Source organism: Martes martes, assembly GCF_963455335.1.
Source record: "Martes martes genome assembly, chromosome: 12".
Lineage (NCBI taxonomy): Eukaryota > Metazoa > Chordata > Mammalia > Carnivora > Mustelidae > Martes > Martes martes.
The window spans coordinates 11,612,302-11,629,924 of record NC_137900.1 but is presented as its reverse complement, the minus strand read 5'-3'; the positions used below and the strand labels follow the sequence as shown (position 1 = coordinate 11,629,924).

Here is a 17,623-nt window from a genome sequence, read left to right as displayed (position 1 = left end):
TATGCTTTAAAGAGAAAGATGGGGAGGGAATGTCTTCATATTCTTTAGTTTTCATTACCTAGTAGGCAGGGACGGTGAAAGCTCCCCATGACAACTGGCCTGTGCTGTCAGAAAAATTAAATTCACTCTGTGAGGGGGAAAAAAGAGTAACGTAGCGGAAAAATGACTATTCGATTAAATAATTTTTTTTAAAGGAGGAGATAACAGGAGAGGCGAGAAAATTAGAAGGAATTAAATCAAGTCCTGACCCCAGGCGTCTACCAAGAAAGGAAAATTCCATATGGGATCCGGAAGAGAAAGAGAATGCTTACCTGTCCGATTCTGGCAGGGAACAGGAGAGAAAGAAATGTCATCTAGAGCAACATATCCTCCTTTAGGACCATTGAAAGCAACTTCAAAAATAACCTGCCGGGGAAGATGATGGACTGTTACAGGTTTACATATTTTCTGTCAGGCTTCAGAGCTCTTAACTAGGATCTACAGATTTTTTAAAAAGATTTATTTATTTATTTGAGAGAGAGAGAGAGAGAGAGGCAGGAGGAGAGAGAGAATCCCAAGCAGACTCCACGCTGAGCGTGGGGCCTGACACAGGGTTCAAACTTGTGACTCTGAGAGCATGACCTAAGCCGAAACCAAGAGTCAGACCCTCAGTGGACTGAGTCATCCAGGGGCCTCTCTTAATTATGACTTAAAATGATGTGGCCATCAAGCCAGGTGATGGCAAGTTGTAAGTACCTGTTAGGAATCATGTTCCTAAATCTAGGGCAGCTCCTGACTTGATCTACAGTTTCTTTCAGAGGGAGGGACTAGTAAGCCCTAAGTTGTGTTTTATTGGTGGATCCCCCCTCGCTTGAGTGTTTGTCACTCTCTGACAGAACCACAGACTCGACAGTTTGCATGATGACCTTCAATTGGAGGAGGAACAGGCCCCTTGCCGAAAGCAGGCCAGGCTCTCCCACTGCCCTTCCCGGAGAACTAAGCCCCGGCAGGGTTCTTTCCCTTTTGGACATATGAAATTCCCTGTGAAGGTTCTGGACAAAGACGCAGAATCAAAGAGGACGACCTGTCTGCTCAGGCGAAATCGGGCCCCACATCCGAGGTATGGATGTCAGCATTCCAGCACACCCAGGCACATCTAAATTGTCAGAAAGAACGTGAGGTTGTTAAGGGGTTCAACCCTTCTGTGTTTCTCCCTTCTGGGCCACCAGCTCTACTCTGAGGTCAATGGACTCCCTTCTGCCTGCGCCCATGGGGATGGGGAGGGGTGCGCACAGCACCGCACACAGCGGGGAGCACGGTGGGAAAACCCAGAGGGCAGCCCACCGATGAGTCAACACAAGAGGCAGTGTTGGCAGAGGCTGAAACTCAGGCCAGGCAGCAGGTGACCTATCTGCATGACCTGAGCTCGGTGGGACACAGCAGGACAGGGTGCAGAGGATCCTGAAATGGGGGAGCCAAGCCTGGTCTATAGGGGCGCCTGCTACTCAGCTCCCTCCATTGCGGAATTCAGGCCCAAAGTGTCTGGACCTACCAAATCATCGAGAGGACCTGGATCTTTATGTTTTTATTGGAAATCTTTGGGTTTTTCAGTGTTGGTGATTTCTTCAAACACTAAAGCCAACATGGATAAACAAGGAGCAAACAGCCCACCCCCTGCGGCAGCCAGGCAAACGGCAGTGGGCGAGATCTGACCTCGAGGATCCTAGCTCTCAAAGCTCTTCTAAAGAGGCAGACAGACCAGGGTTCAAGTCCCATTTCTGTCACTAGTTAGGTGACCTTGACTACATTGCTAAGAGGGACTTACCTGCCTGAACATCTTGACAATATACACAAAATATCAGCGAGTCTTTTTTGAGCAAAACTAAGATTTTTGACTTCAAACTAGATGACAAATGCTTTGCCTTTGTTATTTATAAAACAGGCATAATAACCCCTACCTTGTCGGACTACTGAGATTAAATGGGATGAGGTATAGAACGTTCCTAGCATGTAGTCAGGTGCATCCTGAGTTCTGTATCAAATTCATGCGGATTTCTCCAGGTTGACCACCTCTTCAACCCATATTCAGGCTTGAGACTACTTGGCCACTAATTAGCTCAAGCAGGTTCCTTCCCTCCTCCAGGTCTTAGTGTCTCTGGTTTTCAAAGAAAGAGTGTGGACAAGATGGTCCAGCGCAGCTTAACACTGGTCCCACAGACACTGGGATTCTGCAAAATATAAGAGGGGCCCCGGAAGTTTGTTGCTGGCAAAGGTGAGGGGGTAGGCTGTGAACAAAGGGGACAGATGTGGACCAGCGAGAAGGGGCAATGGAGTCCACAAACACAGCCCAAGGCCGCGGCATTTCCTCTTCAGGGCACTCGCTGATCAAGTGAAGGACAGAGCTTGATCTGACTCAGCAGGTGAAGTGAGACTGCTTCCCACCAGGATGTGTAAGTCACAGCGCACGTGCCAGCCTCTTCCCTCTTGTTTGGAAAATGGGGTCTCAGATGTTTGTTTTACTTTTCAGAATTCATTGGAGGATATGGTGACATTAAATTCCCTGGGCTCTGCAGGGTGAGTTCCTTTGGCGGGATTTCCAGTAGCAGCATCGTGCATCAGATCGCTGGGGCAAAAGCAGGCCCATGGGACCCGAAAGGATACACACTGAGGTGGGGTCGTGTCCAGAATTGTGACTTTTTTCAGGCACTGATGTAAAAGAAAATTCAGCAAAGTCTCGCTCATACAAATGCTGCCCAGGGAGTTCATGGTCGGATGGAAGGAGTTTGCAAAGAGACTGTCATCAACTGTGTGTGTGACTCATTTGACTTTAATAGAAGGGAAAATTTCTGCAACAGTATGTGCATTTCTTCTCCTCCTTATAACCCAAACTCAGAAAATTTTCCACTGGGCTGCAAGAGCAAACCAAGGCCTCGTCAGACTTGGGGCGAGGAAAGAGGGCACGTCCTGCAAAAGTCATGGCGCTCTCTGCGGAGTTTTGGGGGGGGGTGGGGCAGGGGGTCTGAAGGGGGTGCGAGGAGCGGCAGGCCCGTCTTCAGTACACAGGACAGGTCACAGACCAGTCCAGCCCCGGCGCTCGGGGAGGCTCCACAGAATCCACCTCTTCTGCACTTTAAAGGGACTTGGGGACATATTACAAAAGGCACAAAGCACAAATTGGGGGATATTGACAAACCTGGGGTAACTAAAACCCTATGTAGAGCTCCAAATCTGCAACCACAATTTGCAACGATTCTAAGGGTCCTCTGGGGTCCTCCAACAGAGCTCGGCCTCTGCCTTCAGCTCCAGGTCAGATCTGAGTCCAGGACTTTCCTAAGTGCCGGGCACTCCCCAGCTGTGTGACCTAGATAAGAAGTATCAAACTGCTTGGGCTCTCCTCCTTCTCCTTCCTTATCTGCAACGTGGGGATAATTTTATGTACTTTGGATTGTTGTAAGTACTGGAATGCCCACGTAAATAGAGATCTGTATTACTCTACATGCTTAGAAAACAGGCCCGCAGTGAAGAACACCAAAATGTTAGTGTTCTCATCCTTGTAGGTTCAGCTTGGGTGCTTTGAGTCTGTTCTGCTTCCCTGAATTTTCTAATTCTTCTGCACTGAAGATTTATCAGTCACATAACTATAAAAAAAGCTTTAAAACTAAAGCACACACCTTTGTTTCCAACTGGGGCCATGATCATCCATCTTTCTAATTTTTAGGACATTATTTATACTGTAAAGGTGGAAAGGAGGAGGTAAGTTTTTCTTCTTCTTCCTGTCTTCGTCTTCTTCTCCCTCTTTCTCTAGAAAAGACTCTTCCCTCGAGTAAGGGAAAGCTTCAGCCCTGCTCTCAGGATTGGGAGTTCAAGAGTGGGTTTCAGCTGAGGGGGGTCACCGGGACCACAGGGCGAGGCTGCGAGGGGACGCGTGCCCAAGAAAGGTCGTTGACGGACTGGGTTTTCCCTATTTGTCCTCAGGGGAAATAGTCTGGTTAGAAAGCAGGAAAACGGAGGGGAAAGAGAGGAAGAGGGCAACACAGAGGGGGCCCAGGGAGAGGACGGGGGGGATGACGATGGACGCACAACAGAGAAGAACGAAGGAGTGTGGCCCAGCATCTCCCGATCGGCCGGTGAGCCTGCGGGCCGCACCCCCGCCCAGTGCACAGCGGTCTGGCCACTGCCCTCCTGCCTCCACACCTACCTCCATGGGGTACGGCGCGCTGAACTCCACCTCAGCCAGGTTCCAGGCAGCACTCTCCGGCTGGTCCATCTTCCAGAGTTCCTCGTAAAGGCCGGCCCCGTCCCGAGTATAGAGGGAGAAGCTATTGTCATTCCCCTGCTGGAGCTGGTAATAAAAGGACAGGCAGCCAGACATGGGGGCCGTGGTCACCGGGGAGATGAGCTGCGCCACCTCCTGGAAGTGCTTGACGTACACCGAGTCCACATACATGTAGTGGCCTGAAAATCACAAGGACACAACACACAGCATGAGACAGGCTGGCGTGGCGGGGGGTGGTTTTCGGGTGACACAGCTTGATGCTGGGACTGACATCAACATAATCTAGAGGGAGGGGTGGCACGGATGTGGAGGACTTACAGCCGCAAGACGTTTGGCCAGGGGTGGATGGGTCTTGTGGCTGGAAGGGGAGCGCGAGGAATTCCACGTGCTCTGCTAAGTCCAAGCCAAGAACCGTCCTCTCTCCTCACCTCACTTGTGGATGAAGTAAAACACACATACACAAAAGTAAACGCGTCAGCTGCAAAGTGCTGGGATTTTCACAAGCTGAACGCAGTTCTGGAAAGAAACCGGGCGTGACCCCAGGAGGCCCCCCTTCTCCCAAGCCTTCTATGAGTTACAAGAGTTCTAAGAACACACCAAGCATACCGTCTGTTCCTACAGGGGCACAGAGGGACCTACTTGCCTATATATCTTTACAATATACACAAAATGTCAGCAAGTCTTTTTTGAGCGAAACTAAGATTTGTGACTTCAAACTAGATGACAAGCTTTGCCTCTTAACAGAACATGTAGCCAGGGTTGGGATTCAGGAGGTCAGACTTGGGACACCACACTTGGCAAGGCCTTGGTGGGCTCTGGGCCCGGAGGCCGACCTCTGTTAGAAGCATTTTGGTGAAAGAGAGGAACCAGGAGGCAGAATGGGAATTGGCATTGGATTTGGCATTGAAGAGACCTGGGGTCAAGTCCTGCTGGGACCTCAAGCAAGTTACCGAGTATCTCTAGGCTTGAGTATCCTGATCTTGACAGGGAGAACCAGATGCTTCCATCCTAGGGCGAGTTCGAGCATTACATGGGGTTACACATGTGAATGGGCTTAGTGTGGACTTGGCACATTGTAACTACCTAATGCAATTACAACAAATGAAAGGAATGTCATTAATGATTCTGGTACCAGACCTTCCCCATTGTCTACTTTGTGTAAAGGCTCGTTGTCATTATTGGCAATTGAAGCTGCAGGGACAGACGGGTGCTATGCCTTGTAGCTTTGATGGAATGACCTTCCTATTGGTAAGTGCGGAACGATGATAGCCTAGTGTCTCTGTTTCATTGCATGGTGCCTGACCAATAACAGGGCCTTGTATCCTCAGCACATTAGCAGTCAGGGTCCTAGGAACAGTTATGCCTGCAGACACCTCACCTCAATGTGGCAGAAGGGAGAGGTGGCTCGAGCAAGGCTTGCTTTCTCCTGGCTGCAAACTGTTCGACCCCCTGAACCATCTCCCTTGTTTAACCATGATTTCTCTTAGCCTCTTGCCAACCATGAACACGTAGAGATCACAAACTCAGATGACGAGAGGGACCAGCCTGATCAAGTATACCACCAAAGCAAACTGGGTCCTGGGAAAAAATCGAGGGATCCCTTTGTTGCCAACGTTTGAAATCGTATTTCATCAGCACCGAGAAACAGCAACAAAGCTTCTTGGAAACATCGGAAAATCGGGTCGTGCTGAGCCCATATTCTCGAGCAGCCGCCACCAGCAGGTGGCCCAGGGTGGCAGCCCCCGCGTGGGCTGGGTTCTCTAGCCCAGGACTGAGTGCACCCCTCCCTCTGCCCCCACCTGTTGCCCTGACAGCCAGCCCGGCACTTCAGGCTTTTCCCACTGAAGCTCAAAATCCAAATTTTCAAAGCAAATCTATCCATTTAAAAATAATAACCCCTGTCTGAGTGTGCTAGGGTTGCTATAACGGAGTACCACAAGCTAGATGGCTTAAACACCAGAAATTGATTTTTCCCCCTAGCTCAGGAGGCTAGAAGTCCCAGATCAAGGCGTCGGCAGGATTGGTTCCTTCCGAGGGCCGTGAAGGAGCACCTGCTCCAAGGCTCTCTCCTACATCCGGCGGCTGGCTGGCAATCTGTGGCCTTCCTTGGCTAATAGATCTCTGCCTCCGTATTCACCATGTTCTCTCTCTGTACAGGTCTCTCTGTATGTCCAAATCCGCCCCCCGCCCTGCTTTTTTATAAGGACACCAGTCATACTGGATTAGGAAACGACTTCGGTATGACCTCATCTTAACTAATTACATCTGCAACAACCCTACTGCCAAATAAGGTCACATTCTGAAGGACTGGGGGGGGGGGCGGTTAGGACTTCAACATATGGTTTGGAGGAAATACAATTCAACCCATAACACCCACCACCGCAATTTTTTAAACTCTGTATATGCCAAATAAGCATATCTGCAGGCCGGAGACAGCTGATGGGCTCCCAACTTTGCTGACTCTGGGAAGGGATTTCAAAGCATGAGTCCGAATGTCAGACTGAACAGAATCAGAGAACCTCTGAACTGGAAGGAAGGCCATGCCTCCCCCTCCTAATGACACCACTGCAGCAGGGGGAGGGGGGAGCAGCCAGCCCATCCCCCCGAATACTTTACTAATAGAGAACACATGCCAGCCTCTGTAACACACCTTTGCTCACTGAGAGCTCTTGGGTCAAAGGCGGAGAGGAAGTGTTGAATACTCTTCGTAACATGTCTTTCAATGAAATGAATACTTTTCCAACATATACTGGGGGTGGGGGGTGGAGGGGTCTGGGTGGAGGAGAGACCTAATATTTTATTTCCTTGGTTCTTCATTGTGGGGGCCACGGAGGTGCCTCTGATACCCCTCCGGCGAACTTGCTGCAAGGACCATAGCTGACTGACAGCCTCCAGCTGCCTCGCCTTTGGGCCCACATTGGCATTTGTGCCAAGGCCAAGTACACTGGACTGCTCAAGTACAGCTGGTGACTAGGCAGAGCAGGAGTTCCAGAGCGGGGCCATTCCGCCCGACAGGTGTTATCTAACACCTCGCCATCAGCCTGGCCTTTCCCTCCCAGGCATCAGCCTTCTATCCTGTGCCGGAGCCCCCCCCCCCAGCCATGGCCACATTATGACTTTTGTGGGCCCAAGGCCTTTGGCCACTGTGGGTCCATGCCTCCTCAAAAAATATTAAACATTCTATTTTATCACTGCATTGGTATAAAGATGAACATAATTTAGGCTGGACTGATTATTTTGTTATTAGCACATTCATTTTTTCCTTCTGATTTTAGAATAAAGAAAAACATTCTCATGGATCCTAAAAATGTCATGGCGCCAAGGCACTGTGGCCACTACACCTAATGGATATGTTGGCCTGGGTCCCAGTGACTCCTGCTCTCTCCTCCTCATCCTTCACGGCCGATAAACCTCCTTCTCACCTAATCCACGCTTAGGGTCTTCTTGGAGGCCCCAAAGTGACACGACCATGAAGAGGAAACTCACTCCACCGAGGGTGGGGAGCACCTCCGAGGCCTCTGGGAGACTCTCGGTAAATCCAGAAGACTTCGCCATTCACCCGGAGCCGTTCTGCTTGCGGACTGCATGGTAACTGGGCTTAAGCAATGTCTCACCCCCTGTCCCATCAGGAACCCATCTTCCTCACAGCTGACAGAGAGCAGACAGTCTTCTTTAAAGACCAGTTACTCACCTGCTGTGTGCGTGATACTTTAATCCCCGAATTTGCCGTTAAAGTGCTTCATTAAAACTCATACACCACACACTCAGCCAACGGAGCCACGGTCACATTTCTGATCCCAAAACCACCCAGCGAACACAATGTGACGTGCCCACAGTGAGTCAGAGAGGCTGCCGGTGCTGACACCAAGTCTCCTCGGGAACCACTAGACCAGACCGCATTCTGTTGCCCTCCCCGCACCCCACCATTCAGTTGTTGCCCAAGTTTGGTACTATTTATGGACAATCTGAGTAAGACTGTTTCTCACTGGGAAACAAAAGGTAGCTGGCACATTCCTGCTGAAGGGGAGGGGATGACTCAGAAATCACCAGGTGTCTGCCACAGGAGGCCAGGCTGGAGGGACGACCCCAGCCCAGGCTCAGTGTCATGGGGTACGACCCACGCTGAGGAAGAAGAGCAGGGGTCCGGGTGAAGGCGTGCACCGTTTTGTGCACCATCCTGAGGGGAAGGAGGAAGGGAGCCTGCGGTTCTTGGGAAATTATGTCTCTCGTGTTTGGCATTATGGGACTGTTCCTGCCCAGTTCAATGAGGCCAGCCTCTCTACCTGGCCCAGGGTTCTAGGGCCTCCGGAAGACCTGCAAGAGGCAATTTATCTGATCCTTTGAGTGGACAAAAGTAGGTATTGATGGACCCTGGAGGTACAGACCCTATAATTAACCAAATCTTGGGGGGATCCGGCAGGCCACAAAGATCTGTAAGTATTCAGACTTTAACTGGAAATGAAAGAGTCTAGGAGGGGCCATGAGCTCTCCACACAATTAAACATTGAGAAGGTCAGGGCCACTCCCCTAGTCATTGCTGGTTTGCCATACTCGGAGGTAGAGCCGGTCTGGCCTTCCCTAAATCTGGATTATACACAAAGAGGCTGCAGCTTCTAGGGGGAAAAAAACAATTTCCAATTCTGTTGAAAGATCAAAATCTCCGTGATGCCAGCCACAGGCCTCCTCCGGATCACGCCCGTGGTGACGACACATGGTTACCTCCTTCCCTTCAGGCAGCAGCCACCGGAGGTTAGCTCGATGGTCCTTGGGCAACCAGGGGCCCCTTCTGGGGAGCCACTTTCCCTTGAATTAGGAAAAAACTTTTGAGGGCAGTTACTGAACTTCTATTTTCAAACAGTCTGGCGGACCAGCACTCCCCTAAAATGGCCCTGGGCTTGGCTCCGATGCTAAGGCATCCTCTGGCTCAGCTGTGCTTTGGCCTCGTCGGCCACGCTTGCGCTCCCGTTGCGACGTCCACGTCCGTGTCGTGTTGTCTGGACAAGCTGTCTCCAGGCGAGGCAGAAAGCGCAGTCTGAAGAAACACAGGCCGGCTGGAAAGCCCTGCTGGTCTGCTGCCGCTGTGAGGACGCGGCTCCCAAATCAGGAGGTCTCCGTGCCTGGCCTCCCTGTCTACAGATCCCACAGACATCGTGGATCTTTAGTTCGAAGGGTTCAGGTAAGTTTGACTAGAGTATGTGGAGTCAGGCTCTGGTCTTCTTACACAGCTTTCAGAAATGACACAAATGTAATAAATGAACACGAAGTGGGATGTCCTCTAGTCTCTGCTAAGAACTCAGTGCCAAGAGCAAGGGTGACAGGTACCGCCACTCCGTGCTGCCAGACCAGCCCTGTAGCATATGCCACATTGTGGCATCCCTGGGGTCTAAGCCAGGGCCACCGGACGGATCCCGTCTCCCCGCTCCAGCCTGAATACAGGAGAGGCCCAAGAAAGATCAGAGAGATCAGAGACAGAGTAGAGTCTCTTTGAAGACAGAGATCCCAGAGCTTATCTGCCATGTGCTTTCTTTTGGACCCCCAGGGAGGGGTTAGGGATGGCTTCCCCTTTCTTATCTTGATCCCAGAGAAGAGGCTTAACGGAGGTACGCCTGGAGAGAGTGGAGGAGGGAAACCACCCTCCAACCTCGCCCTGACCCAGGCTTGGAAAAATTCCTGAATTCTTCAGTTGCCCGGGGCCTCAAGAGAGGAGGGTGCTCCATGCTCTTGGGAAAGCTTAATCAGTGATAACTGGGGTTTGCGGGGTACAGACTGGTTGCCTGACCCTTGACTGTATATATCTAGAAGCAAGATGTCTGTAAGGACGTGTGCGGGCAGAGCAGAGAGAAAGGATTTTGTTGCCGCGAGCTGTAACTTCCAGAGTTTGGTGGGGCGAAGATTTGAATTCTCCCTTAGCCTAAGTGGGCAACTCGGAAGGGACAAGAATGTCTTGGAAGGACTCTTCTCAAAAGGACTGGATGCAGGTAACTCCACCAGGGGCTGGCGAGGTGTAGTGTTGCTTCTAGGTGCCAAAGTGGACCCACAGATGGCGAGCGGAGAGTGCCTCACCCCTGTCTGGGAGCAGTGAAGTGGGGTTCCCCACTGGCAGTGAGAGAAACAGCCGGCTTGTGCCCACCTGCAGTATAAAGGTCATGAGCTCCAGCTTCAACAGCGCTGGTCACAGAAAATCCTCTGTCCCCTTCCTTTCCTTTTCTGTTCCAATGTCACACCTCCTCCAAGCCCACAGGAGCCAGCCGCAGCACAGTGAGTGGGCAAAAAGGAAGGGAAGAGCCAAGGAAAAATGAAGGGAAATAAAGCCCAAACCCTTCTCTCCGTGGCTCCCCCGTGCTTTGGTCTGGGGGAGATTTGAATCAGATGAGATGCTGGAGTTTTGACTGGACTGAACTGAACCCTGAGCAGGAGGGCTGTTAGTTCTGCTTGACCGTGCCCAGGAAGCTAAGGTAAGTCACCCAAGGACAGGGGAAGGTGAACGACAGAGCCTGCACAAAGGCGACGGTGAGAAAATTAATGAAGCTGCTTCCCTACCGAGAGCGCACACAAGGAACCAAACGGATCAATGCAGAGAGTAAATGAACAGCGCTGTTAGGAGGATGCTTGAGCACAGTCTAAACTGAAAGGAGGAAAGAGGGCCATGAATTATGGAGAGATGCTCCATCCACCTCACGGTCTTGGAGGCAATAAAATCATTCTGACCTTAATTTAGGTTTTGGAACCTTGCTTAGCTCCCAGAGCGGCACCCTGAGTGTAGACAATTTTAAAAATCTCAGCAAAGAAACTGATTTCCCTCATTATTTTCCCAGTAATTATCTTCTTTTGGCCAAGGCAGGTAGGAAACAGTAACGATCTGAGCTGTCAGTAGGTTACCTCGTGGAAGATATTTTGTTTCACTTCATAAAATATTAATAGAGAAAAATAAAGCCATGTGTGACTAATCAGAATTAGGCGACAAAAATCAGGACAAAATCCCATCCCCTCCAATATCCCCAAGGTGTCTCACGGGAGTTCTGACTACATTCCTAGCCATTTCCACCCTGAGACCAACATTTGGAGACAGACTGCTCACTTGAAAAACCAGACTCGTGGTTTGGGGCTGTTAAAAATACGTGGCCAAATGAAGGAAAATTCACACACGTGTCACGTTTTTCAGACACCCCATTCACTCTTCCCTCTTCTCCGACACCAAGGCCAGAGCCCTCCTGGGACGATGCCGCTCAACCTCCTGGAGTGTCTAAGAAGGCACACGGCTTCACACGCCCCTGCGTTCACTTCCCTGGCTTTTCCCTGAAAGCAAAGGCATAAGCCGCTTCCGGTATATGAATGAACATGAGATGAGTCTTTCTGAGCAAAATCTGGTGCTGTGGGTAGACATCTGAACCCTTTGATCTCTACTTTGCCACCCACATTGGTAGAGCTCAGGAAAAACTGATACACCCAGCAGAAGGCAAATGTACTGAGAAAGGCGATCCCTCTCTTACTGAGAACACTGGAGGGTTTTGTTTTGGTTTTGTGTTCCCCGAGAGCGATTCTGGTCAAAACTCTGAGTCCTATAGGCTTTTCAAGGAAAATATCTGAGATTCTATGGAACTCAGCTGTTTTAGCGCCATCTCACATAGGAAGAGGTCTTATATAAGAGTCCACATGGGAGGAGTGTGAGAGTTAATGAGTGTGTGTGTGTGTGTGTGTGTGTACGCACATGTGTTTGTGTGTACATCTTTTGGATGAGGAGGAAACAGTTGTCTGGCTACAACTGGTCAAAACATCAGTGTAAAAGTTTAAGAGGAACTGGAGAGAAATAGCAGAGAGCTGGGAGAAGCGAGTAGAATGTAGGCACCCAGGCTTCTGGCTCAGGACCAGGAACATAATCCAGGTCTATGGGCCACTCTGCCATCATCTTACACCCTGGAATTCTCAAATATTCTCCAGCCACAGAATAAGGTATCCACTCTCAGGCCTGTACACCTTTGCATACACTGTACTTCTTATCCATCTAGTCAAATTCAAATGCTGAGATGACTTCTTCTAGAAAGGTTTCCCTGAACCCCAAAACCTAGGTGATCTTTCACTTTCCTGTGGTCCCCTATCTTTTATTTCACATCTCTGTTTAGTCATGCACCATTGTGCATATTTACAGAGCACTTCGGTATTTGACTAATTTGTGAAATGCCATAATATACATTAACATAGGACTGTATTAAAGGCACTGAGAAGTCCTGAAATAAAGAATTCTGTTTAGGGACGCCTGGGTGGCTCACTTGATTAAGCAGCTGCCTTCGGCTCAGGTCATGATCCCAGAGTCCTGGGATCGAGTCCTGCATTGGGCTCCTTGCTCAGCAGGGAGCCTGCTTCTCCCTCTGCCTCTGCCTGTCTCTCTGTCTGCCTGTGCTCACTCACTCTGACAAATAAATAAATAAAATCTTTTAAAAAAAAAATTCTGTTTAGCTTTCTTTAGCTCAGGGTTTCCCCAGTTTATTTTTCCCCCCAGTTACAATGAGTGGTGAATTTGGAAATTTTGATGTATAGCATTAGGAATAAAACACTAGAACTCAAAGGCATCTTAGGGATTATGGAATTCAAATTCTTCATTTGCAAACAGGCCAGTGGAGACCCTGAGAAGTCAAGGGATTGCCCAAAGCAATCCAGCACTCGGATAACTGGGTCTGGAGCACAACTGCTGAACTCCTAGCATGATTCTCTTTCTCTCTCCCTTGTTGACACAGATGCAGGCAGAATGTTCCATGGTCACAAATGAGAGGGAGGAAGGTCTAGGGCTGATGCACTCCTCAGAGGATAGATGACACTCAAGTGATTCCGTCAAATGGATGATCTGACAGTAGGACACAGATCTGTTTCTGCCCCCACAAATACGTGTTCTCCCTAGCCAACTGGTCCTCACCATCCTTGAGGATAAAAAATGATACAGGGAGCCTGGCTGGCTCCTAGTGGATACTCAGTGGAGTATACTCAGTGCAGTATATGACTCTTGATCTTAGGGTTCTGAGTTTAAGCTCCACATTGGGTGTAAAGATTACTTTAAAAAGAACATCTTAAAAAAAAAAAAAAAAGAAAGAAAGAAAAATGATGCACGGAACACGTAGTCATTAAATCATGATATTGGTTACCCAGTGGATCAGACTCTGGAACTAATTTTTAAGGGATTTGGGAAAAGTTCTCCAACACTTCCCCACATTTAAGTTTGGACGTCTACGATAATGACACCGAGGATTATTAAAATTTTAAGGCATTAGTCTCTCAAGATTCTCTCTATTCCCTGTACTATGTTCTTAAGATACGGCAGAATGTTATCTAAGTTGTCCTACTCCTTGAAACAAAGCTTTCAAGAATTGGTAACATTTTGTTGTTTTGAATGAACCCAGTTGTTATTTAAAACACTCATGCAGATTCATGGAGTAGTCTGTCACACTAGGTTATCACCCACTCAGCACGTGACAATAACAATGTGCTTCCTACAGTGGCCACAAGTGGAGATGAGCTCTGTGTCTGTAGGACCAAAATACGGAGATAGATAGATATATATATATATCCCCAATCTTTTGTCATTTCCAAAAGTGCTAACACTTACTTTTAGAAGAAAGGAAGTAAAAATGTTTTGTCTTTTCCAATCTCAATTATTTCTATTTCTAATCTCAATTATTTACATAATTATTTACGTAAGTGACCTTAGATGTATCTAAAGAAATCATTTCTGGGGTGTTTTTGTTCTTTGGTTCTACCATTTGGTCCTCCGTTTACTGAGATAATCACTGCCTGGTTAACCAAACTAAATACATGGCTGTGATTGCATCTCTCCTTGCTCAAAGACCTCCAAGGGCCTCCCACTGTCCACAGATTAAAGTTAAAATCTCGTTCCCGGCATTTGAGGCCTTTTAGAAGTTGCCGCTCTACTGCTCTCCCAATCCTCTTTCTCCCTGGGGTACCCCTCGTGATCGCTACCATGTATCACTGCTCTGGCCCTCTCTTGCCTCTGCCTGTCAAAGTCATAACCACCTCTCAAACACGGCTGACTTCTTTCGCCATGTCTTCTAGAACGTCCAAGCAGTAAGTGATCTCTCTGGTCTCTGAATACTTTTCTTTTTTTGAGGGAAGTGGGGGGACCATTCTTGGAGCATTTGACATATGCTACCTTGCCTTACATCCATGTGTGATAGAAATCCTTTTCCCTTTCTTGAATGTATGTTCTCTGAACCTGGCCATGGGGGATGTGCCATTTTGTTGTCATTTTCCCAACCAGACCCAATACAAGGTCAAATGAATGAAAATGCTAGATCCAAAGTTGGATTTGTCTTAAACAGGTGAGCCCAGGAGGCTCCAACTTTTTACTATGTGGTTACTTATGAACATTTTGTTGTAAGAAGCCTGGACATGTTGAAAAAGAAAAGGAACACATTAAATGAAGTTTGCAAACTAGAAGTTGGCTAACTGGGCCTGACCTGAAATGTGTTTTATTGGCCCATGCAGTGTTTTTAAAGAAAATATTTACCAGGGCGTGTGGGTGGCTCAGTAGGTTAAGCAACTGCCTTGGCTCAGGTCGTGATCCTAGGGTCCTGGGATACAGCCCAAGTTGGGCTCCCTGCTCAGCAGGAAATCCGCTCCTCTCTCTCCCTCTGCTCCTCCCCCTGCTCATGCTCGTGCGTGTGTGTGTGTGTGTGTGTGTGTGTGTGTGCACGCGTGCTCTCTCTCTCTCTAATAAATAAATAACATCTTACAAAAAAAAAGAAAATATTCACCAACTTTAAAAAATTAGGGAAATATCACATAAAACCCCTGTCTTCCTATCTTATGAAATCAAAAGATTTGTCCTCCTGGACCTGCATTCTCACATAGCAGCACTTAATTAGAGCTTTGTACAGGGTCTGTGCTCCCGAGTTTACCACACTCCTCACCCATCCCATGTGTCACTCACTCCATAACATCTGCTTGGTTCCTTTAGAAAATTGAGTGTGAGAGTCTGGATATGCTAGAAGCAGTCTCAGGATGGAGACTGTCCAGAGCCAAGATAAGCTGCAGGACGGGCACTTAAAGAAAAGCCAGAGACAAGGTTACAAATATTCACACGAATTATCATGAAAGAGGAACAATGCAAAGAACCATAAAAAGTTGCCATGTCTTCAGGTATGGAGACACATTGTCATTGTCAACAATGTATTAGGACTACGAAGATGACCTCAGTATCCACATGGCAGCAGATCAAACTAGAACAAAGGACTGTTTGCAGCAGAACTGAAATTCCTCCTTGCTCTTGATGGAAAGTCAGTCACCGGAATCTTCTCGTTGGCCAACAAGCCCTTGGGGTTGAGGACTGGAGCGTCTTGCAACTATGGGGAGACCCTGGCTTTCAGGAAGCCTCTGAGGGTCCAGGCGAGGGCTGGTCAGAAGCTTTAGGAAGTTCGCCTTTGCCCACATCTCCATCTCCCATCTGTGGAGACAGGCCCCTCAACGCAGACTCCTCACCAAGAGCCTCTCCTCCCCATTTCCCGGCAGAGTCCAGCCCCCCTTGGCCACTAGGTGGCCCTGTTGTTTTCAGGATTCACCATTGGGAATTGAGGCTCACCTCAGGGCCACTTGGGAAGTTCTTAAGGACTGGTTCCCATCACTAGGTCTATTTTTAGTGAAAAGCAACCTAGGATTATTCCCGCCTTGCCTTTAGGGATAAGAAATATAGAACAGCAAAACAATAAGAAAGTAAATGTGAAAAGTGCAAGACCAGGTCACAGGTGAAGAAAAGCCTTGAACTGGGTGACAGAGCTCCTGTCTGCAGTCAGTCTCGGTCTTGTAAGGGCCTATTGAGCCAGAGCGGCCCCACCTCGGTTGAACAGCCACTTTGTTGTTTCTGCAGTAAAACTTAAACTGACCCTGCCCTCCCCCCCACCAGGGGACTTACTTGAAAGCAAGTCCGGGAAACCAGTCCCAGGCAACAAAGCCCAAATACAAGGGTGGGTCAGGTCAGGTGGAGATAACTCGCCGAATGCAGGGATCAGTCGGGTCAGGTGGAGACATCCAATCAGTAGAGCGTGCATACTGTCTCCCTAGCTACCAAGGAGTGTGGGCCCCACCTTTTGGGCGTCAATTGTGACCAAGGTGATAGGCTAGTTCAAATAGCTACTATGGGGTGAACTGTAATTCAGTCGGCCACCCGTGTGGGACCTAGCATGACTGTGCAGCTTTCTCTGTGTGTTACAATCTCATTGGCCACCTGTGTGTGGCCAGGCCCAACCACAGGGCCTTTGCTCGATAAAAGTTAGTCTGGGAGGCAGGGAGGGGTCGCCCTCTCTGTAAGGCGCGGCCCCGACCGGTCTGTTTGACGGTTGGTTTGATTCTCGATGCTTGGCGAGAAATAAAGCTTTGCTTGACCTTTGCTTCATATCAGTCTCGCTCCTCTGACCATGGACCCGTTATTGGGGGACCCAACAGGTCTTATGGCGGGTCCTTCCCTGCTCTTCCGCCAGGCTTCCCAGTCCCTACTCACCCTCCCTTCTCCCTTCCCCGTTGACAGGGCCGTAGTTAGGTCAATGGACGGGGCAGGAGAGGGGGGTGGAAACCCTTCCCTCAGGGAAAGGACTCCACCTGTCCCCAGCTCACCCAGTTCGCTCTTGAACGTGTGGTCCCGCGGGAGAACGGAAGGGGAGTTCCGAATGCTTCCTCCGCCGACAAACCAGTTCACGTTGGGGTTCCAGCGGTTCACAAAGCCACAGAGATGATTCTCTTCAAAGTCACATTCTGGCAAAGGAGAAATGAAAATGCACTTTGTGGAGACACAGTCACACCCAGGAATATACCCCTCCTCACTGCCGAGTTTGCTTCTGTATTCAGATATGTTTCTCATTCCCTCTGACCACCGGAAGCTTTGGACTAGGACTGGATAATGCTGGAAACTGTAAATTTATCCTTGGTTCTTTGGACGGCGGTCCTTCCACTGACTAGCCACGTGAACTGCGGCATGACCTTTCTCGGGCTCTGCACCTTCTTTTGTGAAACAAGGGGAACGGTCCTACCACACGGGTTGTCAAAACACAGAGCCAGGGGTGTGGTTAGGGCTCGGTGCCTCAGCCAGCTCTGCTTCAAAGCCCTATTTGAGATGATCCTCTTAGCTCCAGAACTTGTATCTGCCACCCTTCTGGTAGCCCATGTCTCCAACCCCTTCTCTCCCTATGGTAGACGAGATACCCAGGGCTAAAGGACATGTCTCCTAGATGCTAACAGCCTCTGTTTTTCTTATGAACCGGAAGCAGTCAGAATAGGCAGGGCAGGCCTATCCTGGGCTCTGAAGGCACAGATAAATTGTTCCCAGTCAACAGCTACTCTAGTGGCAATGAAAGGCTCACAAACCAGTGCCTG

The 17,623-nt window shown here is 49.1% G+C and overlaps 1 protein-coding gene across 1 annotated transcript in view; it reads right to left on the bottom strand.

Moving 5' to 3' along the window:
• MAMDC2 (MAM domain containing 2) overlaps positions 1-17,623 on the bottom strand; it is a 139,340-nt gene that overhangs the window by 57,117 nt on the left and 64,600 nt on the right. The window contains exons 5-7 of the mRNA XM_080820149.1: positions 16,868-17,005; positions 4,178-4,434; positions 312-405 (exon numbers count right to left, since the gene is read on the bottom strand). Of these exons, the coding sequence (XP_080676275.1) occupies positions 312-405; positions 4,178-4,434; positions 16,868-17,005 (489 nt within the window). The remainder of the gene's footprint in view (positions 1-311; positions 406-4,177; positions 4,435-16,867; positions 17,006-17,623) is intronic.